A 27,008-nucleotide genomic window follows, 5' to 3' on the forward strand; every position below is an offset into this window, starting at 1 on the left:
AGATCATTCATTTCACTTAAAGAGTCTTTTGTTAAAAACAGAGTTGAGAAAAAGAGGTTCGATTTCTGATAAATAATACAATGGCACGACAATGGAAACATCACAACACAAACTCTCTTTCTCTGCTCTCACTCACATAAACTTAGCTCACTTTCCGGGGACGAAGTTGGTGGCGAAGGCCCATGCATTGTTGTTGACTGGATCAGCCAAATGGTCAGCGAGATTCTCCAAAGGTCCCTTTCCGGTGACAATGGCCTGCACAAAGAATCCAAACATAGAGAACATAGCCAACCTTCCGTTCTTGATCTCTTTCACCTTCAACTCTGCGAAAGCTTCTGGATCGGTAGCGAGACCCAACGGGTCGAAGCTGCCACCTGGGTAAAGCAAATCCTCCGCTTCTCCCAATGGTCCTTCCCCAGCGACTCTGTAACCTTCAACAGCTCCCATGAGGATCACCTGAGTAGCCCAAATGGCTAAGATGCTCTGAGCGTGGACCAAGCTCGGGTTGCCCAAGTAGTCGAGCCCTCCTTCACTGAAGATCTGTGAACCAGCCTTGAACCAAACCGCTTCTCCGAACTTCACTCCGTTACGAGCCAAGAGCTCAGGGAAAACACAGCCTAGGGCTCCAAGCATAGCCCATCTGCAGTGGATAACTTCTAGCTCACGGTTCCTGGCAAAAGTCTCGGGGTCGGCTGAGAGACCAGCGGTGTCCCATCCGTAATCTCCAGGGAACTCTCCAGTGAGGTAGCTCGGGGGCTCGCCGGAGAATGGACCCAAGTACTTAACCCTGTCGGATCCGTACCATGGGCTGCCTGATGGACCGGTGGGTTTGACGGTTTTACGCATGGTGACACGACCGGTTCCAAAGACTTCGGAGGCTCCTGGTGAGAGCTTCACGGCCTTTCCGGCTAAGGCAGGGGAAGAGAGAGCCATGGTTGAAGCAGCCATTAGAACTTTTCTTCTTCTTTTTTTGTTTTATGTTTTTCTTTTTTTTTTATGTTTTACTTTTTTTGTGACCGGTGAGAGTGATTGAGAATGGTCGGGATGTAGATCTGTCTTATAGAAGTCTTAAGAGTAAGGTTTGTTATCTGTGAAGTATCCGTATCTGTTTTCTTATTGGCCTACGAGATTTTGGATTGGTCTATTTGTTGTCCTATGTGTAACTCTCTACGCCACCAGCTCTCTACTAGATTCTTTAGTTGCAATGAATGACACTTGTGATAAGTACAATTTCAGCTTTGAGTTAATAGCCACAGATTATAAATGATATTTTGTTTGAATTACTTTTTTGATGCTGATACGTTTCAAACGGATAGAATTACGTCAGATTTTACACGTGGCAGACCCTCAATGGGTACTCTCATATTGCTCAGACTCTACAAGATTATCTAATGGGACCAGCCAATGCAAGCTCAGCAAGAGAAGAAAAATCTAACCTCTAAAAATGTAAACAGCCAATAGAAATCAAGATACAGATATCCCGAGATAAGCAAAATGAAACTTGAAGGTTTAACCATTAGCTTAATAGCTTTCAGAATATAAATACATGACAACCTCACCGTAACTTAACCATTCAATTCATCACAAGTTATCTTAAAAACTTTTTACTTGCACCACACTCTAACAGCAATGGCCGCCTCTACAATGGCTATCTCCTCTCCCGCTTTGGCCGGAAAGGCCGTGAAGCTTGCTCCGGCGGCCTCTTAAGTCTTTGGAACCGGCCGTGTTACCATGCGCAAATCAGTCAAACCCTCTGGTCCATCTGGTAGTCCATGGTACGGATCCGACAGGGTTAAGTACTTGGGTCCATTCTCCGGCGAGCCCCCGAGCTACCTCACTGGAGAGTTCCCCGGCGACTATGGATGGGACACCGCTGGTCTATCCGCTGACCCCGAGACTTTTGCCAGGAACCGTGAGCTAGAAGTTATCCACTGCAGATGGGCCATGCTTGGAGCCCTAGGCTGTGTTTTCCCTGAGCTCTTGGCTCGTAACGGAGTGAAGTTCGGTGAAGCTGTTTGGTTCAAAGCTGGTTCACAGATCTTCAGCGAGGGAGGATTAGACTACTTGGGCAACCCGAGCTTGGTCCATGCTCAGAGCATCTTAGCCATTTGGGCTACTCAGGTGATTCTCATGGGAGCTGTTGAGGGTTACAGAGTGGCTGGAGAAGGACCATTGGGAGAAGCGGAGGACCTTCTATACCCAGGTGGCAGCTTCGACCCATTAGGGCTCGCTACTGACCCAGAGGCTTTCGCAGAGTTAAAGGTGAAGGAGATCAAGAATGGAAGATTGGCTATGTTCTCCATGTTTGGATTCTTCGTACAGGCCATTGTCACGGGAAAGGGACCCTTGGAGAATCTTGCTGACCATTTGGCTGATCCAGTCAACAACAACGCATGGGCCTTTGCCACCAACTTCGTCCCTGGAAAGTGATGTGATCGTGTTGTGTTGTGTGTATCCGGTTTGTTGAATCTTGAATGTGATGTAAAAACTTAAAAATGTTATGAAATATTTATTAAACTTGATGAATTTGATGGATAAACCAATTTGCGAGATTAATATTGTTTACACCTAACTAGGGGTTCAAGCAAAATAGTTTGTTTCCACAGAAAGAGATATCTTCAAATAATCTGATGATTGTATCACATTATAGTCCAACAACTAATTCTCAACTTTTCTCTAAGCAGTTAATTTTAAGCAGAACATCTACACAGAGGTGATAGATTAACGGAACAATCAATAGACTTTCCGGCTGGTGAACTATATTTGGGTGTATTTTCTTTGAAATATCAAAAGACTTAGAATGTTGTTTTGAGTCTTGAAAGCATTTTAGGACTTTTGGTGATGTGAATTTTGAAGTTCTTGTTTTACATTCCTAAAGAATATGTAGAGGTTCAAGGTGACTATACTCATAACTCGAGAGACTCGCTGCACTCGCAAAACATTGGTCCTGTCTCTTACGGTCTTATTTAGGACAGAGTGTTATTGTACAATATATTATGATAGCAGAATCTATCCAACTTTTTGAGTTCGGGTCTAGTTTCTGGAGGTTAGTTTCTGATTAGTTTTTGTTTTTACATCCCCATAGCTAGTCTCATTTTTCATGTTTGGCCGTTCCAAGATTTTGGATGGCTTACACATCACTTGAAACATCCGAATGTTAAGATAAGTCGAAATTATTATGTTATGTGGTGTATTTTAGGGGGAGGAACAAACAAGAACTGATGATGATTTTTTCTATTAAATAATTGAAAAGATGGTTTTGTGTAATTTGATGTGTTATTCGTAGACGATCAAACCAGTTTAATTACGATAATTGAGTCGGCGGCATTAGGTCTAATGTAAACCAACTTTGATTTCGACAAAGATATGATATTGCTTGCTTTGCAAGCTTTACGCTAGACGGAGAATCTAAAATTCACTAGAAAAAGGATCAAGCCAGTTAAGATGGGCTTAAAGTCTCTTTGACCTAGTTTCTTGTTTTCTATAAGAAGCCAAAAAGGAAACTGAGCAGTAAGAATTGGCAAAGACAAGAAAAAAGGAAAAAGTTGATTTCAAGTGAAAAGGAAATTATGAAGCATGTCTTTGGCTATAAAAGGAAGACGTCCCCCAAACAATCAAAGAACAATAAAGACAGAAAGAAAGATCCGAGAGAGAGAAGAGAGCACAGCAAGTTCTTTACACTTTAGGTTTTAAATCATGCCGAAGAACAAAGGAAAAGGAGGAAAAAACATTAAGAGAGGAAAGAAAGAAGCAGAAGACGACAAACGAGAGATCATATTCAAAGAAGACGGTCAAGAATACGCTCTTGTTCTCCGTATGTGCGGGAACGGACGGTGCGAAGCCAAGTGCATAGACGGTATCAAAAGGATGTGTCACATCAGAGGTAAGATGCACAAGAAGGTTTGGATTAGCGCTGGCGACATTATTCTTGTCGGACTGAGGATGGATATGACCAACGACACCAAGGCTGACATCATCCACAAGTATACGCCTGACGAAGCTCGTTTTCTCAAGAGTTGTGATGAGCTTCCTCGTGACCTTCGTCTCAGCGAGGGGGTTGCTGGTGTGTTTGATGAAGAAGATGACGTTGATTGTGGTCAGGACTATTTTGAGTTTGGTGATGATGAGATTGATAGGCTCTAAACTAAGCGTCGCATGTAATTTTTTTATTATTTACTTCCTAGTCTCTCAAAGTTGATTGATTTCTTCTCTCAGATTTTTGTCAGTTTATAAAATATTTTCATTCTTTGTTTGAATAGTTTCGAATTGTGTTATTCAGAGCTATTGGTTGAATGTTTAATAAAATAAGACAATTAAAGGTTTTCGTTTAAATACGTGCTAAACCTGCACTAATACTATTGTTAGGTTCAATGAAAATTCTCCACCTCTCTTTTTACTAAATTGAGAGATATATAATACAATAGAATTCACTCACTTCCAAAAAAAGAATAATAAGTGAGATTTCTCCCAAGGGAAACCGAATCTTGATGCTGTTACAGAGCGGTTCATGAGTTAGAGCGATTAGCTCAAAGAAACTGGTTAATGTCTATTAATGTCTTTGGATTAACTCTGGTGGCAAAGCTTCAAGCTAAGAAGTACATATGAAAGATCTGGCGTCAACTATACTATTTTAAGGCCTGGTCTTGTTCTTTGTAAGGAAGTCTAATGGAGGGAGCATTATCGAGAAAACAAATCAATCGCTATGTAATGTGTCTCATATGTTTTACAGAGCATCTATTCTTAAATATTCGTGATCCAAATACTCGACTTAAGTAATAAAAAAGATAACATATAAATTAAGAAACAAAAAGTGTTTTCCATAAGCATGAAGTAACGAGAACCACCAAAATCCAAAGAAAGTCGAGTTTAGTTCCATGGAAAAGCCTAAAAAAAAACCAAAAATATCCGAGAAGAGCGAAAGCAGCAGCAGATAGAATAACTTCACCCAAATTACATAAACAAGTTGGGCTTAGAGGCCTTGTAAGTGGTCTTGAGCTTCCTGGTAGGTGGTCTCACCTTACGGAACACCAACGGGAACTTGATCTTACTATTGTGAAACTGTTTGGTGCTCTCCCTCTTGCAAAGCTTGGCCGGAACGGTCGCCGTCTTGATGATCTGAATGCAAGGGAACCTGACACGGTGTCGGGACGCCATCTCGGTGTACATCTGCTCAACGGCACCGTTCAAGGTGGTGTCACGGTACTCCTTGTACATGTTGTGGTATCCAGTCCTGCTCTGGTACCTCAACCAGATCCCAAAGTTCTTGATCGTTGTCGGGTTCTTCTCAAAGATCTACAAACAAAACAAACCAACCTCATCTAACTTAGCAAAACACATAACACAATGATTAAACCTAACATAACTTTAGATCGTTCAGCAAAGATTATCATTCCATAAGTACGTTACCTCGTTGATGGCGAGCATCTGACCGTTACTCTTCTTGACCTTCTTGAGCTTCCTCAAGAAATACCTAAATCAAGATTTTCAAGTTTATTAGTTAAGAGAATGAGACAAATACGTATAAGAGAGGTTGGATCATTTTACTAACCAGAACTTGGACTTGGCGCGAACCTCGTTCGTGGCCCAGAGCTTCATCCGGTAAATCTTGGGTTGCACATCCTTCTCTGTCGGGAGAGCCCTTCCGACAACCTGGTACTGGTGAAACTGCCAAGGTAAAAGACAAAAAGGGTGAGATCAGAATTTGAGTGAGACAATAACATGATATCTTTAACAATGGGGGATGTTAGAGATGGAGAAGGAATCGAAGAGCGAGCTTACCCTGAAGGCACCCATTTTCGTCTCGATGGAGGAGGCAGTGCGGTGGAAATCAGGAAGCAGGTTAGAGTTCTTTGTTGTTTATAAATGAGCGTCTGCAGAAACCCTAATGGCAAACTTTAAATCTTAAAGCCCAATGGGCCGTTAACTATACAATTTTGTCTTAAACCCACACAGAGTTTGGTCTTCTTTTTTTCTATAACATCATACTTCATTAATCATAATGAAGAGTATACATAGTCTTCATGAAGAAGACTTGTTATTAACATCACACAGAGTTTGGTTTTCATTTATTTTTAAAAACCAGAGTTTAGCTTTTCCATATTGATATGTGTTCCATGACTCGTTTTTATGGGTTGTATCAACTAAAAACACAATTCATATCTTTTTATATAAGTCGATCTTTCAGTATAAACACACTTAGTATTATAATACAAATTTATTCCAGAATAACCATAAACACTATTGGTATTATAGTACGAGTTTGTTTTATAATAACCATCACACCGCATGACATGAATTTATAATGCTTTTCAACTAATGTTATATCGCCTACTAACCAACTACTAGATAAACTGATTGGTACTAAATCTAAATCCAAACTTTTTATTTAATTGTGAATTTTGTTTCGAAATGAAGATTTAACCCTGAAAGGTGTTTTAGCACATTTTCAGGTTTCGCCTACCAATTGATCACACGAAACGGCATACACAATTCATTAAGTGCTAACTAGATCTTGATCCGTGCGACCGCACGGGTATCAATTTTCAGTTTTTATTTATTTATACTAAATAGTATATTTGTAATATTTGATCGTTTTATATTAACTAAGTTAGGGGTGGATATTTGAATATCCACTCGAATTCGGTTAAAATCTATTCGGGTTTGAGATTTTGAATTTAAAGATTCTAACTCTATTCGGTATTTATAAACTTTGGTTCCGGTTTTTTTCGGATTTTTGCGGGTTTGATAACCCGTTTAAATTATTTTTAAATTGTTTAAATTTATATATCTTTAAATTATTTATAAGCCAAAGTACCTAAATTAAAATTTTAAAATATGTTTAGCTTGAATATTTGAATGAAGAATAAATATATATTTTAAGTATTTTGGTGTTTTGATTATTGTTTATCTACTTTAGATATTTACTTTCGACTATATTTTATATTTCAAATATTTTAAACAACTTAAAATAACTTATATTTTGGATATTAACTCGAAAATAGCTAACATATTGAAGTATATAAATATGATTTAAATACATTCGAATATCTGAAATATTTCGTTCAGATAAGGTTTGGTTATGGTTCTTTAGATACCAAAATGGTAAATCCGTTTGGATAGTATCTAGTTTCGGTTCAAATTTGATAATATTCTTTTCGTTCAGATTTGTAAAACGAAGAGTTGATATTATAATTTCTATGAATTATTTGTCTAACAAAAATGTATTTTTTTAAATTTGACATTGATTTAATTGAAAAATTAATGAAGTATATTTAATTCAAATTTAATTTTAGAAAACACATTAATGTAAGTGGAAAAGACAAAGCATTAAAATAGGAAGTGTTATTTAATTGAGTCATTTACATCCAGAGACAGTTTACAGTTTTTATTTACAATATAGAACAGTTTCCACTACTGAGGTAGTTTTTGAGTGAAAAGACTCAAATTGACCTTCAAAAAACGTAACCGGTGACATAGGATTTAGTTAAGATGGGTTTTATTTGGTTTCACGTTTGAAATTCAAAAATTAGTGGTGGGCCCAAAATGAGACTTAACATACTTTAATTTACAAAAAGCGGATGTCAAATTTTTTTTTATTTTTTTTTCTTTACTTTTACCGAAGAAAAAGAAGTGAGAGGACGGGAATTCCGACGAAAAAAGAATCTCAGTAAATTGTTCGGAGAAAGATGCCATGGAGACGTAACCGGCGTGGGAAAGAGAAGGACGGCGGTGAAGGTTCTTGTGTTTATCTCAGTAGAACTTTAGGAAATTTGTATCTGTATTTTGGAATTTTTTATGTAGAGATAGGTTGCGAATGTGAAAGAAAGGTTATTAGAGAAGCTATTTGTGACGGACCAGAGTAGTTCATAGGATGTTTCCAAGGCAAGTTGCAAAAAACCCAAGACATACGGTAAGTTCTTTGATTTCTTTTGTTTTATTGTATTTTTGTAGAAAAAAAACTCTCTGTTTACTTGCAGAGCCACCAGCGATGGAAGAATCCGACGAGTGACTACCAGTAACATCATCTTCTTCGTCGTGTTTCTTCTTCCACATCAGTGATAAAGGATAAAGCTTCACTGTCATCTTTGTCTAAAGTCTCACCTCATTGTCACTGGTTCATTTCTGAGCAGCAGTACATGGGCACAAAATGAAATTCGAGCAACAATGGTCAATTTTGATTTTTTTACACATTTAATCATTCAGTTTTTGTATAATTTTATTTTGGATACATAGTGTACACATGTACACTTTGATGATAATGTACACATGTACACTCTGATGGAACATCGTGTAAGGAGGACATATTTAAAAAGATATGGCTAATCAACAAAAAGATTGTACATTTAAATATATCTTGTACACATATACATTCTAATATAGTTGTCCACATGAAATTATGTATGGTGGATATTTCAAAAAGATAAACAAATGTGGCTTTACAAATGTAGAATTTTTTTATAACCATTACATCTTGAAATATTATAAGTAGCTCAACAATGAACATATCTATATATACATTTGTTTACCAGTATCGACGTATATATTTTACCATGGTGCAACATTCAATTAGACATTTATGAATTTGTAACATAGATTTACAAGTTTCAACATTGTATGTTCAAATGGTGAATTTGTGTACACAAAATTTATGCAATAGGAGAATTCAATGTAAAGTCTAAATTTTCTTAATTATTTAAATTTTGATTCTTTCGGATAGAGTTAGAGATGTACATCATGTTCTTGTTAGATTATGATTAATTTGGATAAAGTAAACAAACTCCATGTTTCATTTTTGTTTTTATGTACAACATGTACACGAGTATATTGAGTAAACTAACTCCATGTTTTTATGTACATCATGTTCGTGGACGCTGTGGAACAGGAGAACTAATGTATACACATATGTACGGCCTTTGGACATGATTCAAAGTATATTTGAACGCACAGTTCTGTATACATGGACACAGAGAGGAATGTACATTGTACACACTGTGGCCGATGGACACTAAGGTATACATGCGGATAGGCCTTCATGGGAACTAATGTATACATGTGGGAACATGAGAACTAATGTATACATGTGGGTACGACCTTTGTAGAGGACTCATAGTACACTTGGACGCCCAATTCTGTATACATGGACACAAACATGAATATACATTGTACACGTTGTGGCCGATGGACACTAAGGTGTACATGGGCATAGACCTTAATTGTACACATGTACACAACATGCATGTTCATTGAACATTTGTTGTACATAGATAATCGTTTATACATGTGGGAACATGAGAACTAATGTATACACGTGGGTACAACCTTTGTAGAGGACTCATAGTATATTTGGACGCCCAGTTATGTATACATGAACATAGACAGGAATATACATTGTACACGCTGTGGCCGATGGACACTAAGGTGTACATGGGCATAGGCCTTAACTGTACACATGTACACAACATGCATGTTCATTGAACATTTGTTGTACATAGATAATCATTTATACATGTGGGAACATGGGAACTAATGTATACACGTGGGTACAATCTTTGTAAATGACTCATAGTACATTTGGACGCCCAGTTATGTATACATGGACACAGACATGAATATACATTGTACACGCTGTGGCCGATGGACACTAAGGTGTACATGGGCATAGGCCTTAACTGTACACATGTACACAACATGCATGTTCATTGAAATACATAGATAATCGTTTATGCATGGACATCGGACGTTAGTGTACAAACGGACACCGTCATATGGTGTACATACGGGCAAAGGCGTGAATGTACATTGTGGACGCTGTGGAACATGGGGACTAATGTATACACGTGTGTACGCCCGCGCAGACAGGAACAATACGTGTCATCTTCTTATTGTCGATCAAAAACTCCTAAAACGAGCCGACAGATGTCAATTCTCCAGGGATGACCATGCAATGGTCCAACATTATAACTTGCGAAATGAATTGGAAAAAATAGTTTAAAGGAGGGTTTGAGAAGATGAAAGAAATGATAAGCAGAACAAACTTATTTTTTGCAGCAAAATGTCCGAGGAATATGAAGTTTTTCTGAAATTTTGATTTTTTCTTTTTTTTTGTTAGAATGAAAAAGATAAAAAAAATTGAAAAGGAACTGTGAGATGGTAAAATTCAGAAAATCTGGACAATCAGTTGGTGAGATAGATGATGTAATCGGATGGTTGTGAATTGGGAGATATAAGTCTTGTCAAAAAATTCAGAAAAAATCTACACCGTCCAAAAAAATAAAGATGAGGGGTGGAGAGAAATTCCCGCTAAAACACTAGATTTAGTTAGTCAAAGTGTTAGTGCTTTTAGTTATGTGGTGACCAGCTAGTTATGACAAGTGGGAAGCTGTTACAAAAAACTGCCTTAGTAGCACTAAGTGCTCCATCTTGTAATTAAAAACTTGAAACTGTCCCATAGTGTAATTTTTTCTATTTAATTGTGTATTTAATTCAAATTTAATTTTGGAAAATGCATTAACTAAAGTGGAAAAGACAGCATTAAAATAGAAAGTATTATTTAATGTCAGTGGCATAGAAGTGTAAATAACACTGAAAACTAAGGGGTATTCTATATGTGTACTTCTCTTTTAATAATATAGATTAGGGTGTAAAATTTGGATGGCTGAAAACTTTGTCTATTGGGCGAAGCCAAGATCAAAGATTAGCATATTCATATCATATGTGAATCTCTGTTTGCTGTTTTTTTTTTACTTTGTCAATGTAATTATCTATACTCTTTTTCTTATTATTTGTATTCTGAAAAAAAAACAAATATTTTAAGATGTAACCTCTCTTTTTTGAACGACTTAAGATGTTAACCTATGTTCAAATAAATCACTTAATTATTGTTGTTGGGAGAGGAAACATTCAAAATCCATATGCATACAATGTACCCAATACCGGATGTTGTTTGCTCATCCTCTGAATCAAAACTGGCTACTAGACCTAAGTCACGGGCCTTGTTGTTTTTCTATATCAAAAAGCAAAATATGAACTATGGAAGCTATAGTCCATTCGAGAGCATCCAATGAAGTTGACACAAACTGAACTTTTGGAAGTTATACCAATTACCAAACACATAAAACATGTTAAAAATCCAACATGATAAAAGGGACTAAAATAATCTTGAAGATATGACAAACAATGACACCTCCTATCAAATCCAATTCAATAAACACTTGAAGACCTCTCAATTCGAGAGACAAATCACAAACAAAAAAATGATAAAATCACACTCTTCACTTTAACCACACGCAAAAGAAAAAATAGAAACACAGAATATTCAAAATCAATTCAACGAAAAGTTGGGGTACGCTGCGACGCGGCGAGACAAGAACACCGTGCACCCGTCCTTAGGCGAGATCGTGGGGCAATACACGATCTCATCACACCCGTCCGATCTAACCCTCTTGAAATCCAACAGCGACGAGAACATTGCGATGAAGAGCACAAGGTGGTTCAACGCATACCTCTGGCCCACGCACTGGTGCGGTCCCCACCCGAACGCCAAGAAGTTTCGCTTAAACACCTGATCCTCTTTCCTGGCATCGCTAAACCGATCCGGATCGAACCGGTCCGGTTCAGTAAACCCTTGGAACGAGGAATCGTAAACCGAGGGAAAGACGATAGTCCCTTTCGGGACTGTGTACGATGCCGTGAGAGGGAAGTCTCTAGCAGCGACGTGTGGGACCATGGTCGCCGGGGGACGGAACCTAACGACCTCACGCGCGACGGCGCGCGTGTACTTCATCTCCGCGAGCTGTTCGTCGGTTATCAGCGCGTCGGACTCGTGCGACCAAACCCTCGCGACTTCCTCCCTCACTCTCCTCAGCACCTCCGGCTCTGAGTCTAGCAGAGCCACCGCCCAGAGAAGCGACGACGTGGAAGCGTCCTGGGCGGCGAAGAGGAAGTCGAAGAGGAAACCGCCGATCTCTCCGTCGCCGGAGTGCGGCGGAGGAGGGTTGCCGGAGTTCGTCTCCGCCGTTATCGCTTGCATCCAGAAGTCTATCAGACACGTCGGCTCCTCCTCCCCTGCCACCATCCTCGCTTTCGACTTTCCCGCGCAGACGGCGAGCGTCTCCGCCAGCCTCGTCACCGCGCGGCGAGCTTCGCCGAAGGCGAAACCCGGGAGGTCTACCGGAAGCGCCATGGATCCGAGGTTGAAGAGGTTGTAATCCGTACGGAACCTGTCTCTTGCTTCTTTGTCAAGGTACGGTCCGACAAACACTGTCTGAGATGTTTCTAGGTTGAGTTCACGGACGAGGTTTCGTAGAACTACGGGACGAGTTACGCCGGAGAGAGTTTCCTCCCACCGGCGGATATGACGGAGGATGACTAGCTGCTGTAGAGCAGTGTAGGTTGAGAGTGCTTTAGGTGTGAAGTTGGGAGCAAGCTGACGTCGAACTGATTTATGATCTTCGCCGAACATGTAGATGAGGTTGTGATCACCGAAGAGCTTCTTGCCGAAGGGATGTCCGACGAGGTGGAAGGCATCGGGGCGGACGTTGGAGAAGACTTGGTGGGAGAGCTCTGTGTCTCTGATGTAGAGGATGAATCTCCCGACGAGGTAGTTGGCGGAGAGGCCAGGAGAGGTTCCCGCGGTTGCGGATTGCTTGTACCAGAAGGAAGTGGGGTCACGGACGAGAGAGATGGCGTTGCCGATGATTGGAGGGACGAAGAGAGGGCCAGGGAGGTTACGTTTCTTGATAAGGTAGGAGAGTTGCTCGAGGAGGAGGAAGAGAAGTAATGCGGAAGTTATGTATGGTGCGAGATAAGCAAAAGCAGAGAAAATCATTGTTTCTTTGTTTTTGTAACTATTCTTCGAGCTTTCTTTTCTTGGATGGGTTGTGATATGTGTGTCGGGTTTTTGTATATATGGAATGGTTTGGACAAAGAGGGTTTTGCTTTGTCTTGTCTGACTTTTTTGTCTTTCTTGGTGTTCTTTCTTTCTGTCTGCGGGGTTTTTGCAGAATTTTCTAAGGGGGTTTTGGGGAATATGATTCAAGCTGCGTGCAATAGTATTGCGATAAGAAGAATTCAGAAAATGTTTTCTCGGCTCTGTTTTTTTGTGTTCTTATGAAGACTCACAACACAAGGGCCTGGAACATTTTGAATTGTCTGTTCACTGTTGCTTTCTTTTCACGTGATTGTGGCGTTTAAAATAAATATATCTCTCAATCGATCAAATAACTTTTAGAATTTTAGTTTGAATATATTTTTACTGATGTTTTGCTCTTATATACCAGATGAAATGCCTTTTAATTCAAAAAGCTATTCGACGGCCTTTCAAAAGGTCAAGAGTAGAGATTTCTCACAAAATTTCTCAGAACTGTAAATGAAATATTTCGAAGTTGGTTTTAAAAACTTAATAGAATATTAGATGTGGCCGGTGATCCATTGCTGTTTTTTTTCTCTCTTTCTTTTGACATCAAAATGAGAGCATGATCAGTGAAAAACTCTTATAAGATCTATCAACAATAAAATTAAATAAAACAATCTAGAAAAGAAAAGAGAGTGAAGTAGATTTATTATATGAGAAACTATCACTATGTTTTACGAGATCCATTTCACAACTGTCATATAACTGATCTTAAAACAATTAAAACTTCACAAATGCTGCTGGTAAATAGCAGTTACGAAATGAATGAAAACTAATGGTTAAAGGAACACATCAACCATGCAATCAATTGTTTTTTAAGAATTAAATGGTGATCAATACTCCATCTGTTTCATGATGAATGTCATAAATAATTTTACGGACAATAATTTCGCAATAAAATTTTCTGCATAACATTTAAATTGACAATTAGACAGTTCCGCCGACATTATCAATAATTATTCTTTCCCTGCATCACATAACCACAAAGAGGGTTCTGCTTGTAACACTCTAAAACTTTCAAACTTTGCATTTCATATATAATTTACAAAAAAAAAATATTTTTTAGAAATTAAATTCTATATTTGATGTAAAAAATCTAAACTTTGAATATTAGGCCAAAATGCTTTCACGCAGGTTGAAACTTTTCCTTATATAGACAAATGTAGATGATGAATTGAATCAATAGAAGTTACATTCCTTCTTTATTTTATTGTCTTCTTATAACCTAACTCATGAAACAGTTTTCCTTTTTCAATTATTTATGACAGGAAAGTTAGTAGCCAAATTTAAGAATGTGGTGCACCGTGCACCACTGATAACTAAATTTCCAGTGCCCCAGTGGTCTAACTCTCATGTGTCTCTTTTAACTTTTGATTGAATTCGTTATTTACAGATTATGTGGTCTGCAAACGAGATCCCTGATAACATATCAACACATAATTAATCACGTAAATTAGTGCTAACACTTTTATCTTATAAGTGTTCAAATTCTTATCGCTATACGATGTATAGTGTGGTTGAGGACCAGCTTTTTAAGACTTCTTTATCCAATTATAACAAACTTTCTTGATGTTGGCCCCCCAAAAAAAGAAAACTCTTGATATACATATATACGACGTCAAAAACAAAATGTTCTCGGAGCAAACATATTTGATGAATATTTTTGGGTTTATGAAGATTCTTTTTCTTGATCTACTCCTAAGAATCAACGTCGCTGACCTTTTTATTTAAGTCATCTTCATTGTGTAGACGTAATTACGTGTGTCATTAATGTTTTAGATAACGCTTCGATTACAAAATCATATCCTTTTGTTAAAATAATTGTAAAAAGTTCAAATTATTCTTTTGACTAGTTGGCTCAGGGTTGAAGTATCTAGAATACATTATAATTTTGTCAATAAAGAATCACATTACATGTTTTGTTTTAACTAAAACATTTTGGTATATTGACTTTTCTAATTTCATCTTCTTTAGAATACATAATTGCCTTTCAACTTTGAAAGATCACTCGGAATATGTGACCACTAATTTGTATATTGGGGTAACTTATTCACCTAATTCTTTGGTATTATAATATACTATGTAGTAGTCAATTAACGTTATTAGCTCAGTAAAGATTTTATGTTTGAAAAGAACTAATTTTTTTCAGATTCAACGACTTTCGAAGCTTCCAGTACCGTGCCTAGGTGTTTGGGGGCCTAAGGCTAGAGTAAAAACATTTCCATATTAGTAATAAATATCTATATACATAAAACCTTACAAAACAATTATGTATTTAATATTTTATAAGTTCATATGAAAGATTAAACATCTTATTTCTTAAAAGAATACAAAACTTAAACCAAAAATACAAGATTTGAAATTATTTATGAATATTTTATAATTATTTAATTAAATATGTGCTTAGTTAGATATGTTAGATGTTAAGCTTATAAATGTATTACTACAATAGTAAAAATAAAAATTTACAAGCTAAAATAGCATGAAACAAATCTAAATAGCATAAATAAATTATTGTTTAGATCCAAAACTAAGAGAAGTTTATATATACAATATAACCAATTGAACGAGGGATTGAAATGGGGCCCTAAAATGTGTTATACAAGTTGGGGCCTAAGGCAGTTGCCTTTCTCATAACAAGGTGAGCACGCCTCTGGAAGCTTCTAGACCACTTTCCTCATGAATCCTGAGAACTGTTTAGATAAGGGTGACATACAACGGATGCACTCCAACTTTTCTCTGTCGTCCAATGTTTCGCTAAAATGCAATCGGACGGACAGTACATGATATAATAAAAAAAAAATGAATTGCAGATCCAACTAAAGCCCAAAATAAAATACGGTACAACAGTACGACGAAACACATTCACATCATCTGTTGGCAAATACAAGACACTTGAGCAGACATGGCAACATTAGGTTAAATCCACCGAGGTCATCAAAACGAGTCGTCATCGCAGCCGTTTCTCATGGTTTCAATCATTGACGACTAACAAAGCTCTTCCACCCATGACTCGTCATATACAGTGAAGCTTTGAGTGACAAAAGTTCAAACACGTACCAAACCTTAAGAATTCAAATATAGCCGCATATTTGAAACGTTTATATTTGTCTAAAAGTTTTAGTAAAAAAAGTCTGCAAGCTGATCAAGTGTACATGAGCAGGTCAATAAAGTTATCGACAATTTCATCACACAAATAAAAAGACGCTTTATATTGCTATGATGGTGATAGAATTGCGGCAGCTGTTGATTATATAAACAGTGGCAGTGAACTTCTCAATTAGGAGAGGATGGATCTAAAGACGTACCCGATAAGTATTGTCATTACCTCAACCAGACCAACTTTCTCGACCAAGCCTAGTGGAAACAATTCATATCAGATCAGCGAAAATAAACTCAACAGCTGATTGATGCTTATCTATAATAGTACTATTGTATGATTCTCGGTTAAGTACTTAAGTTAGAGTCAGTGAAAGATCAAAACGTCTCAAACTCGACCATGCATTACAATAAAAACACAAATGACTCTCTCATTTCTAGTCAACTTGAACCGATACATATGAACATAACCATATAACACTTGAACAAGCAATATATAACCCCGGTTTGCCAGTACATATTCTGAACATCCAAGGAAACCTAAACCGGAACAATCTAAACAAAAACCAACGCGAGTACAAGAACCAAAACTGGAAAACCAAATCCAATTCTACTAGACCCAGAGAACCAAACCCTGACGTCATCAATCACAGGCCCACACAAGGAGCTCATATCATCCGTCCTAGTATTGTAATAAACGCTGTAGAAGGCAATCCTCGTACGGTCCGCCTTCGCCGTGAAATTCAACTCGGAGACTTCGAAACTCGAGTTCGCCTCCGCCATGTAGTGAAAGTTCTGAGCTTGATCGCCAGCAAACGCCATCACGGCCAGAGGCTCCTTGCACTTGTCGCCCGCGTGTCCCAACGAGAAAGACATCTTGTACGGAACGTTGGCCTTTGTCTCGACCATCTGAGAGATTATGCCTTCTTTGCCCGATAGAAGCTCCACCGCTCGCTTTCCCTGAGGGACCGAGAAGTGGTCTGAGTCGATAAACCGAACTGCCCGGTTCGATTCGACGGTCCAGCCGGGAAGAGAGGAGGTTTCTTCGTCGAGGTTCGTCGGAAGGAGAACGCCTAGGGTCGTGTTTCTGAACATCCATGGACCTTCTTCGAAATCTCCGTTAACCACTGCATTGCCTGTTAAAATACGGAAGTTCGTTATTTATGGCGGGAATTTTGGTTCTGTTGGGGTAATATTTAGCAAGAGTCATAACATTTGGTATTAATAACAGTAAATAAGAGAAGCTTAAGGGTTTGTTTTGAAAGCATGCTAAATTAGGGGTACAGTTGAAGTTTTAAAAACTTCAAATTCTCAAAAAAAAGGGAGAAACGAAGGAGTTATTTGGGGTAAAATTTAGCAAAAAGAAATTTGCATCCACAATAAAAAATATAAAAGAAATATAGGGGCTAGATTCGAAAACATACATTTAGGTGTGCAGTTGAAGTTTATGAACTTTTGATGCTCAAAACATAAAAGAAGGGAAATAAATGGGTTATGATGTTGGCTAATTTCACTTTAACTTGTCTTCTACTGGGGTAAATCAAAAGATTCAAGAACAAGGGGGCAGTCTAAAGCAAGAAGAAGAACTTAAGGGGTATTTTAGCAAAAAACAAATGACAGAAAACATTACCTTTGGGTTTATCAGGAGTAAAGAGTTTCTTGACGGCGATGTCGTCGATGATAGGGCCACAAGTAGGATCATCCTCCATACCAGGATTCCTAAACACCAACCGGACGCGATCCTCAACCGCTTCAAACGCCCAAGCGTAAGGGTCCCACCCTTGAACGCTGTAGAGCGTTTGCAGGTCAATGGTCTGCGACGCGATGGGCTCATCGGAAGCCACCGATACGTTAAGCGACTCTAGCTGCGCGCACGTACGGGCGGCGCTGAACGTGACGGAGTAGATGAAACCTTTCTCCACCGTGAGTTCTTGGCTGATCTCTGCATCGTTTCCTAGCCTCACTGCGTGGCGTCCCTCGGGAACGATCAGGATCATCCCGCCTTGTTTTTGACCGGACTTTATTAGCTCCACCGTGCCGTCAGATCGCCAGCTAGGGATCTCGGTGGCGTCTTGGACCGTGGTATCATCAGTGAAGCCGTTTGACGGTGGAGTCTCGAAGTCACCGTTAACTACCAAGCCTGAAAAAAATCCCGGCAAAATAGGAAATTAATTACATGAATTATTAATTTATTATTACAAACAATTATAAAACTAACATTACAAAAAAAAAATGTTACTACTGTACTTGTAATAGTTTATGAAGGGAAAAAGGGATAAGTACGGTATTTAAAAATGGTGTCAGAAAATATTATATGGGATGGAGATGGATAACAATCAGTTGGTCCCCTAAACAGCAATGATATATTTCATCTTCAGTGTCCACTTTTGGGCCTTATTATTACATTCTCTCAGGAATTTGTAATCTAGACAAATTATATCCTCCTAGATAGATTCTCTCCCTTGCATTTCTCGTGAGTTCACACTTATCAGCGGTTGTTCATTCTAGTTATTATTATAAACAGAGAGACACGAGTAAAGAGAAGACACGAGAACAGAACCGTTACTTATCTCCGGTCCACCGTCCACGCATTAACTTTGGTGGGAATCAATGAATATGTGGGTCTTGTGTCTACAGTTACGAGTGCCCTTTTCCTAAGGACATGGAAATGACTAGACGAATTTAAGGATCCAATTAATAGTGCTACTAATAGTAATTTAGTTTTCAAAAGAGTAAAGACTAATAAAAATAGTTCTCAGTCCTGACTGTTGGAGATTTAAATTGAATACAGCGGGACTTAAGGAGCTGAGAAGGGATTTTCTATTCTTTTACCTAAGATGACCCTAAAGCCTTTTTATGATTGTGATGGCTTAAATTGAAAATTAGGATTAATGGTCTCAACTCTCAAACTTTACTCATTGCTATGCAGTAAGCTAACAGTAAAAAAAATAGACAAGGGAAAAAAGCTAATACTAAGCAAAAGAGGACTGAGAAGAAGTGAGACTGGGGTAAAACAATAAAACAAAACTCAAGAATCCAAGTGAATAATTTAACTTTAAGCTCTGTATCTTTTTTTTTAATATATGTTAAATTTAATCAAAAGAAAACCAACTTTTGTACAAATTTAAGCTTCTTATCTAGATCTGTAAGTACCCAATTTTAGAGAGAAGAATCAAGTAAAACAGGCAACGGTGGCCCTCTGTTTGGAAATAAACCAACCATGCTTTCGTCAACACATTAATACTATGAGAAAAGCCCAACACGCAGCCTAACAAACCATGAAATTTGATGAGGTTGTGTGAGTGAATAACAACTTACCGTCTTCCACCGGCGAAGTTTTGCCGTCGGAGGCCGCAGCAATCACAAAAAGACCAAGCAGGAGCATTAGAACGGAAACCGATTTACGACTATCGTTGTTGTAGAGCACCATCTCTCTCTGAACAGTCAAAGTGTTTCTGTGAGTTCTTTTTGGGCAGTGTGAGCAAAAGCAGGGAAGTGTAGTGTCCTTTTTAATCGTAAATCCTCCCAGCTGTTCTTTTTTGGTTCTATAACCCTTTCTTTAATGATTTTAATCGTAAAGCCCATTGAGATTTTGAAGGATATGTAAAAAAAAAATAGATTGAGAAATGTATCCATTTTGGGACCCTCTTGACCACAAACCGCGTGGTGGTCGTAGTCTACGTGACAGTGGCTTACTTAGCTTCTTCCTTTTTTTTTTGTCACGAACTTAGCTTCTTCCATATACTCATTTATTGGACCAATAACAACATTTCCCTTTTTTGTAAAATTCGATGAGATGTGTAGACAAAAAAAATAACAAGTGGGCAGTCATTGTTACCACATCTTTTAGATAGTGAGGAATAGATTTCAGAAACATTATCACTAGATGTTGTCAGAGACACATTGTTCCTTAGCAGAAATGTGGCCACTGCTCAGGCAAAAACCATGAATCCTAACATGCAAGTATATAGTAAAGGTGAGCACAATCGAGGATTCTCCCTCAGAAACCTTACTCCGGATGGTTGATCGTCCTTTATTCACCAAAACTCTCATGCTGCTGTTTTTAGACTCGAGGCATTTGAATGGTGAATCAAAGTGCCTTCAAAGATATTTTTTCATGCGGTTGTGTAATTTTACAAAATGGTAAACCTTGGATTGTCTTATATTTTAGTCATATAAACCAAGAAACTTAAGACAGCTAAGATTGTGTACGCTCTCACCTTACTATAGAGCAACCAAAAGTATCTACTTGTTGCCAGATTTTGCTTAATCAAATCCTAAATAGCACATAAGCATACGACATGAGGGATGAATCAATTCTATTCTATTCTATTCTATTTAAGTGTTTTAGTTAGTGAATATTATACTTTTCCGTAAGTTTTGACTAAACAAATGACACCACCTAATACTTGAACATTATATTCCCAAGTAAATTGCTCCCACGTCTTTGTTTTCACATACTACTTAGAAAATGCATCAAACCTTATGGCTTTGTTTTTTCAACAACAAAATAACTTCACAATCCTTAAAACGAGATCATAAAAAAAGAACAACGCTTTCGACAAGTGTTAAATCTTATTCAACGAGAATCGCTAGAATAACTTCCACAACCTTTAAAACGAGATCATAACAAAAGGAAGCAGCCCTTTGTGTTATAAGAGTCTTTAAAACGAGATCATAACTAAAGTGTCTGTAATGAATCATTACACAGTAGCCGCCAAAAGTTGTTTGATTCCTAGAAACAAAAAGACTCATGCATCAGACATAACACAAATACACACAGAACAACAACAAACGAGAAACTCAAAGCTAACACTTACTTGTATGGTTCGGTCACTTCCCTTGCAAAAAAAAGCCCCCTTACCAAGACGATTTCTTTATACCCATCAACTCCCCTTTATTCGCCAACCCACGGAAACAGATCCTAGACATCCGAAACAGCTCCGTCACGGACCGAGACCGACCAGTGAACACACACCTGTTCCTAATTCTCGTGAACGCACTGTTCCTCGGCAGTTTCGACAGCTTGTAACGGTTCTTCTCTCTCATCTCGCTAGGAAGCTCCGGGTCTTTGCAGAAGGCCTTGTACAGCTTCCTTCTCAGCTCGAATCTCGCCGCGAGAAGTCTGCGTCTGTGATCCGCGCTGTTTCGCTTCACGCCTTGCTCCGTGCCGCTGTGTTTCGACGACGCCGGTTTCGTAAGCGTCGTGGAGATGTGTCTGTGTTGGGTTTGAGCGATGTTGTTGTTGGGAGTAGGGTTGACTACGGATCGCCGCCATAGCAGAACCGATTGAGAGAAGGAACGTTGACAGTAGGAAGATACGTTGGTCAGGACTCCTCGGAGATTGGACATTGGTTTCGGGAGATTGGCGTCGCGGGATTGGATTAGGGTTTGAATTTCTCTCTGTTAGCTTAGCTCAGTCCTCGGATCGATGCAAAGCTACTGCTTCTTCTTGCAAATGGTGAAAATTGTTTTGGGCCTGTTTAATTTGGGCTCGGTTGGGCCTGTTATTCTGAATTATAAAGCCTTTTCTTTTTGGTATTGAAAGGGAAAAGTTGCTAAATTCAAAATCCACAAGTAACAACTTTTCCTCAGTTTTTCTTCTTCATAAATCTACATATTTGATTAAAAAAATCATGTTTTATATTCAAACCTCATATTTATTAGCTAAAATAGTGGATAAAAATTAGACCGCAAAGAATTGATTGCAATGATCAAGGAACCTCATGCTTGGCCAAGTTTTGCTACGGAATTAGAAAGGATAAAGACATTGCTCATATGCTTTCCGGATTTCAAGATTGCTTATATTCCGAGAGCGCGTAATCAGATTTCAGACTTTTTAGCTAAGACAGTTAGATCATTCCATAGAAAGTTACTTTTTGTTGGTTGTTCTATTCCGGTCTGGTTACCCATACCACCTCAAGTTTGAGTAATAGAATAGCCGTTTGCCGTCAAAAAAAAAAATAGTGGATAAAAATATGTTCATAAAATAAATAAATTTCTCATCTATCTTATTAAAGTAGAACTATCTTTTAATTTTGTTTGGCAACATGAATTGCAAAGTTAAAAAAAAAATAACTTGTAGTTTGGACACAAAGATAACATCTATCTTTGGTTTATGTTTTAAAAAAAACTGTTACTATAGAATTGTGACACATTATTTAATTTGCTATTAATATCCATTTTGATAATTAGATTATTTATTGGACCATTGTAATTATTGATTGTTTATTATAGTTATTGATATTTATATTTTATATATAATACATAGATAAAAATATATTTCTCTCAAACAAGATTTTTTTTCAATTAATACGATAGATATGTTATTATTAATTTAAAAATTACATTTTCTATATTATGGTTACAATATCAAATAAACAATGCAATATATATATATATATATATATATATTAGTATTTTTGTGTTACAAGTACATTAAATACAATAACAATATGATAGCGAAGAACGTGGACTATTATTTATAAAATCCAATAATTTTTAATTTGGTATAAATTGATAAGATTTTTACAAGTTAAACCAAATATCCGTCCTTGGACGGGTTAAAGTCTAGTTGTTGTTATGAACTCAAATTATGAACTCTGACTAGTATTCAGGATGATGTTAAAAATATCAATTATTAGTAGGATTTAGTTGGCAAAATGATGTACATTTGTGTCTTCCTACTGATAAATGTATTTTTGACGATATTTGATATTGAAGAAACAGTATTTGAATATGACATATATTAGATTGGTATAAGTTGATGTCTGTTTTTCAGGAGTAGTGAACCAAATTTTTCTATTAATTCATGGATAACAACACCATTTCTTGAAATTATTGAAACATATCTTCCAAGTCAATTTTCTTTTGTCTCACGTGGAATTGAGTTTACGGTTTGTCTTTTCTTGCTGTCTTCAATTTCGTGCTTGAGAGATTCCATTACTTTCTTGAACTCATCTAATGTGATTTCGTGAGTCTCACATTCCTCTGAGCTTCCAGGCCATTGTAGACCCATCTGAATCTCCCTGAACCTGTTGAACGTCTCCTCGACTTGCTTCTCAGGATCTCCACGGAAGTAATATATTATAGTCTGAGATATAAACAACATTTGACAACTAATTGAACATAAATGATAAATGGAATTTTAGTATAGTTAAGGATTACAATGACTTGCCAGGTAAAGAGGACGTCTGGCATCTGTAATGAAATCATCCTCTAAACACTTACATTTTAAAGCCTCTTCAATGTTTCCCTATTTTTGTAAAGATGTATATGTATTTTATGAAGAGTTTTAAAAAGTATTTATAAATATATACTGAAAATAATCATATATATGAGAAATGATTTTGAAGAGCAAAAAAAAAAAAAATTTAAAGAGCAAACCATGTAGATCAACATCTCCACAAGCAACATCTCAATCTCATAAGCCTCATGACCTTTTCCTTCTGCTTTTGCTTTCTCCAATGCTTTCTTCAATATCTCAACTCCTTTTGCTTCTTTTCCACTCATTTCCATCTTCACAATGTCTCTCTACAAGAGGAAGAAGAAAATAGTGTTCTAACGACTTCGAATTTAAGGGAATCCTAATAAATGGTAAAAAGATTTTGTATATGAAACAACCTGAAGCAACCCAAAATCCGGCTTTTCCTTGGAAAGCAAAGATTCAAATTCAGTCTCAGCATTTACAAGGGAAGAAGTATCAAGATGATACGAGTGCAAATCAAGCAATCTCTGCAATGCCACTTTTCCTCCTCGAATAGCCCCCATTGAAACAGATCTTGAGAGGGTTTTCTGATCCTTTCCACGTCTTGCTAAAGAAGCCTCCTTACTAATGCTTTTAGCGCCTTTTCGTTGTTCCACAGGGCTTTTATGGTTGCTTTTTCTGATATCTCGACCATTGTTGTCGTCGTCCTTCTTACTCCATAAACGATGATTTATGTAATTCCAAGCAACATAGGCACCAGCAAGGACGAAGACGGGTGCAACTGCTGCTCCATATTTTGTTTTCATGGTGAACTTGTTCTTGGACCGATTCACCATATACTTACTAAATATTTGTTTGTCTGATTCTTTGTGCTTTAGAATGCTATATGTTATAAATTTTCCTTCTTGAAAGTTTATTTTATACACAGATATTTGGATTGCAAAGGGAAGAGGAAAGCACGCACTCAAGTTATTCTAATGTTACACTACACTTGCATCACAAGTAAAGAAGTTATTATACTTTGACCTAGAAGGCACACGAACCAAGAATATGTAGCCATCGGTATTTCCAAGTTTCCAACACTTTGGAAAGACATAACAATTTTTTCATCATATCCTGATTCCTAATCAAAATGTTAATACACGAATCATCAAAGTTTTTATTTTGACCCGCAATTTAAATATGCGGCATAATTTAAGATAAAAAAATACACTAAAATTGCCGACAAAAAATACTTTAAAATTAAATATTTCATCTTTCAAAGAGAATATCAGAAAAACATCTTCACTTAGCAAACAAAAACAAATATCAGAAAAACATTTTCGGAAAAGAAACAATACCAAAACAGTAAATAAAATATATGCTTATATTATTATATACGTACTTGCTTGTTTAAGCGACATTCTCTGATGCCTTTCTGTCAAACTGATGTTACTTCTGTCTAAAGTAACAAATGAATGCTTTTCTTTACAATCCGTGAAACTCTCACATCTTCTATGCAGCAAGGAAACTAATTAACACAAACAAAAACTTAAGAACCAAACCCTAACAAAAGATCAACTACTGCATTAAAAATCCTTTATAATTTTTTTCACCTCTTAGAAAGAAATGGCTTCTACATTTCTTCTAGGCCATACGCAGAAAATCACACTTCCTTTCTCTAATTTCACCTCCAATAAACCAACTCTTGGATCTCAAAAACCTTTTGTTTTTCCCTCCAATGGCAGTCAAAACGGTCGTTTGCTCATCAGACCACCGATCACGATGGCCAAATCAAATAGCAAAAGTGATCATCAAGATGATAAAAAACTCTTAAAGCCGTTAAAAATGGCAGCGGGAGCATCCCTTGCACTTGCTTGCGCCTTAAGTATTTTCGGCTTTAAGATAAAAAATATGAGCTATTCTGCCGCCGCAGCTGTGCGTCCAAGCGCTGCCGACATGATCATAACCGGGAAACCGACCGCAGCTGTATCAGATTCTTCAGGGATGTATCCTTTGCCGGCTAAGTACGCATTGCAGTCTCTCTTTGAAGTGAGCTCAATGCTCGCTTCGGCTAAACCCATTCCTTCTCAAAGACCATTCAATCTTCAAAAACTCCCTTCGTTTCCTTCGAAGGAAGATACTGATTCCATCAAGGTACAATTTGCAAACTTATAAATCCAAAAGGATTATTTGGTTATATTTTACATTTACCCAAAAACCTTTTTAATACAAATCACCTCTAACAAAAAAAGGTTCAATAAAACATTTATTTAAATTACAGTTTGTTTAATTTCAGTTTGGTCTCTATATTCATATTATAAATATTCATATACTAAAATAAATAATTATGGATACACATTGCAAGTTTTACCACTTTGATGAGGTTTGATTTGTTTTGAAATATCTGTCTTTTTTTTTCATTTCAAAGCGTTTACATAAATTTTATGCAAAATACTAACAAACCAATTAGTTATACGCTTAACACGTACATATACTAATTAAGAAGTCTGAGAAGACAAACCACTCAAGCACGGTCAAGTGATACTACAAGCTTGGATGATTAGATGATATACATTTTTATTTGAGCAACTATATTTATTTGACGCTGATGAATAGATCTCTAAAAAACTAGTCGGTTTCGGCCGTTTGATATCTCTAGGTTATAAAAAAAAGCTTTAGAATTTCACCCCCCCCCCCCCCTCCCTCCCTATAACTTTATAGCCACAAGATCAATCAATTTAAAAAAGAAAGAAAAACTTTAATATTTTTGAAATATAGATGGAGGCGGTGCGGAAGATGAAGGAAGGAAAATGCGAAGAGGCGGTGCAGCTCCTTCGCGACGCAAACATGCGATACAAAAACGAGCCTGAGGCCGCCTTCAATGTGCAGATGGCTCTAGTTGAAATTCTAATAATGCTGGTATTATTTATTATTTTCTATTTCGTATACAATGATATATGCACAATGGTATTATTTTACTATTATTAATTTTAATTTTCTTCGTATCAATATGAATTGACAGTTATTTTAAACACTTAGTCTTTTTTTTTTGACATATTTTAAACACTTGTCTATATATGACTAATGATTAGTATATTTGAACGATATTCCAGGAAAGGTATCAAGAAGCTTCTGAGTACAGTTGTCTAAATGATGAGAATGCCCTGATTTCTGATATTCGGATTCCTCTTTATAAGGTTCAACAACATAATATAATTATGTGTTTATTTCGCAGTGTTAGTTGTTAAAACTAATTAATCGTTTCAAGTACAGGCAATTATATACACAATGCTAGACAAAGATACAGAAGCCAAGAAGTATTGGAAAGAATTCAGAAAATCCATCGGCGAAGGATTTGACCCTTTCAGTTTCGAAAGAGTGATTACAACATTTTAATTGGAAAGATGTGATTAATACTTTTGATTATTAAAAATAGTGTCGTCCCTAAAAAAAGAAAAATATATGTCACCCTTTGACCAGAAAATACAAAAAAAATGTCACCCCAGGGGGCTAATGGTGAATTTCAAAACTTCGGTTCTTTGGACATCCAATAAAAACTAGAAAGTTAATGTCTAAATAGTTGTGTTTACCATATATGTTTCTTATAATTATACAATAATGATCACACATTTTTTCAAAAAAAAAAAAAAAAATAATGAACACACATGTATATCGTATATAACCTAATTTTCTTTTAGAAATTTTATTTCAAAGAAAACCCTTGTTTGATAAACAATTAAGTCCATGAATTTATTTAAGTTCCTGTATATATAATATATTGTATTTGTATGAATATATATATATATAATA

The 27,008-nt window shown here is 37.1% G+C and overlaps 9 protein-coding genes across 9 annotated transcripts; 3 read left to right on the forward strand and 6 right to left on the reverse strand.

The window, feature by feature from the left end:
• Nucleotides 1-43: 43 nt before the first annotated feature.
• Nucleotides 44-1,043, reverse strand: LOC108812052 (chlorophyll a-b binding protein 1, chloroplastic). The gene has a single exon (XM_018584196.2). The coding sequence runs from the start codon at nucleotides 946-948 to the stop codon at nucleotides 148-150; it is 801 nt and encodes a 266-aa protein (XP_018439698.1). The 5' UTR covers nucleotides 949-1,043; the 3' UTR covers nucleotides 44-147.
• Nucleotides 1,044-1,558: 515 nt separating this feature from the next.
• On the forward strand, nucleotides 1,559-2,526 carry LOC108812053 (chlorophyll a-b binding protein 1, chloroplastic). The gene has a single exon (XM_018584197.2). The coding sequence runs from the start codon at nucleotides 1,732-1,734 to the stop codon at nucleotides 2,428-2,430; it is 699 nt and encodes a 232-aa protein (XP_018439699.1). The 5' UTR covers nucleotides 1,559-1,731; the 3' UTR covers nucleotides 2,431-2,526.
• A 1,084-nt stretch (nucleotides 2,527-3,610) lies between these two features.
• On the forward strand, nucleotides 3,611-4,332 carry LOC108812056 (eukaryotic translation initiation factor 1A). Its single transcript, XM_018584199.2, has one exon. The coding sequence runs from the start codon at nucleotides 3,697-3,699 to the stop codon at nucleotides 4,141-4,143; it is 447 nt and encodes a 148-aa protein (XP_018439701.1). The 5' UTR covers nucleotides 3,611-3,696; the 3' UTR covers nucleotides 4,144-4,332.
• A 436-nt stretch (nucleotides 4,333-4,768) lies between these two features.
• Nucleotides 4,769-5,881, reverse strand: LOC108812055 (60S ribosomal protein L18a-2). Its single transcript, XM_018584198.2, has 4 exons — nucleotides 5,779-5,881; nucleotides 5,549-5,664; nucleotides 5,407-5,470; nucleotides 4,769-5,292 (listed from the first exon to the last, which is right to left on the reverse strand). The coding sequence occupies exons 1-4, from the start codon at nucleotides 5,791-5,793 to the stop codon at nucleotides 4,951-4,953; spliced, it is 537 nt and encodes a 178-aa protein (XP_018439700.1). The 5' UTR covers nucleotides 5,794-5,881; the 3' UTR covers nucleotides 4,769-4,950.
• Nucleotides 5,882-11,134: 5,253 nt separating this feature from the next.
• LOC108807244 (cytochrome P450 710A1) lies at nucleotides 11,135-13,133 on the reverse strand. Its single transcript, XM_018579506.2, has one exon. It carries the CDS (start codon nucleotides 12,824-12,826, stop codon nucleotides 11,321-11,323), a length of 1,506 nt encoding a protein of 501 aa, XP_018435008.1. The 5' UTR covers nucleotides 12,827-13,133; the 3' UTR covers nucleotides 11,135-11,320.
• A 3,260-nt stretch (nucleotides 13,134-16,393) lies between these two features.
• On the reverse strand, nucleotides 16,394-19,580 carry LOC108813227 (protein DUF642 L-GALACTONO-1,4-LACTONE-RESPONSIVE GENE 2). The gene is made up of 3 exons (XM_018585719.2): nucleotides 19,328-19,580; nucleotides 17,640-18,149; nucleotides 16,394-17,145 (listed from the first exon to the last, which is right to left on the reverse strand). Exons 1-3 carry the CDS (start codon nucleotides 19,437-19,439, stop codon nucleotides 16,565-16,567), a joined length of 1,203 nt encoding a protein of 400 aa, XP_018441221.1. The 5' UTR covers nucleotides 19,440-19,580; the 3' UTR covers nucleotides 16,394-16,564.
• Nucleotides 19,581-20,481: 901 nt separating this feature from the next.
• Nucleotides 20,482-21,444, reverse strand: LOC108806983 (ribosomal protein S14, mitochondrial). Its single transcript, XM_018579210.2, has 2 exons — nucleotides 20,830-21,444; nucleotides 20,482-20,744 (listed from the first exon to the last, which is right to left on the reverse strand). Exon 1 carries the CDS (start codon nucleotides 21,359-21,361, stop codon nucleotides 20,870-20,872), a length of 492 nt encoding a protein of 163 aa, XP_018434712.2. The 5' UTR covers nucleotides 21,362-21,444; the 3' UTR covers nucleotides 20,482-20,744; nucleotides 20,830-20,869.
• A 1,347-nt stretch (nucleotides 21,445-22,791) lies between these two features.
• On the reverse strand, nucleotides 22,792-24,117 carry LOC108809054 (uncharacterized). Its single transcript, XM_018581179.2, has 4 exons — nucleotides 23,633-24,117; nucleotides 23,396-23,542; nucleotides 23,187-23,264; nucleotides 22,792-23,102 (listed from the first exon to the last, which is right to left on the reverse strand). Exons 1-4 carry the CDS (start codon nucleotides 24,050-24,052, stop codon nucleotides 22,869-22,871), a joined length of 879 nt encoding a protein of 292 aa, XP_018436681.2. The 5' UTR covers nucleotides 24,053-24,117; the 3' UTR covers nucleotides 22,792-22,868.
• Nucleotides 24,118-24,706: 589 nt separating this feature from the next.
• LOC108809418 (uncharacterized) lies at nucleotides 24,707-26,712 on the forward strand. Its single transcript, XM_018581557.2, has 4 exons — nucleotides 24,707-25,352; nucleotides 25,977-26,117; nucleotides 26,312-26,395; nucleotides 26,472-26,712. Exons 1-4 carry the CDS (start codon nucleotides 24,825-24,827, stop codon nucleotides 26,592-26,594), a joined length of 876 nt encoding a protein of 291 aa, XP_018437059.2. The 5' UTR covers nucleotides 24,707-24,824; the 3' UTR covers nucleotides 26,595-26,712.
• The last annotated feature ends 296 nt before the right edge of the window (nucleotides 26,713-27,008 follow it).

Source organism: Raphanus sativus, chromosome 6 (genome assembly GCF_000801105.2).
Source record: "Raphanus sativus cultivar WK10039 chromosome 6, ASM80110v3, whole genome shotgun sequence".
NCBI lineage: Eukaryota > Viridiplantae > Streptophyta > Magnoliopsida > Brassicales > Brassicaceae > Raphanus > Raphanus sativus.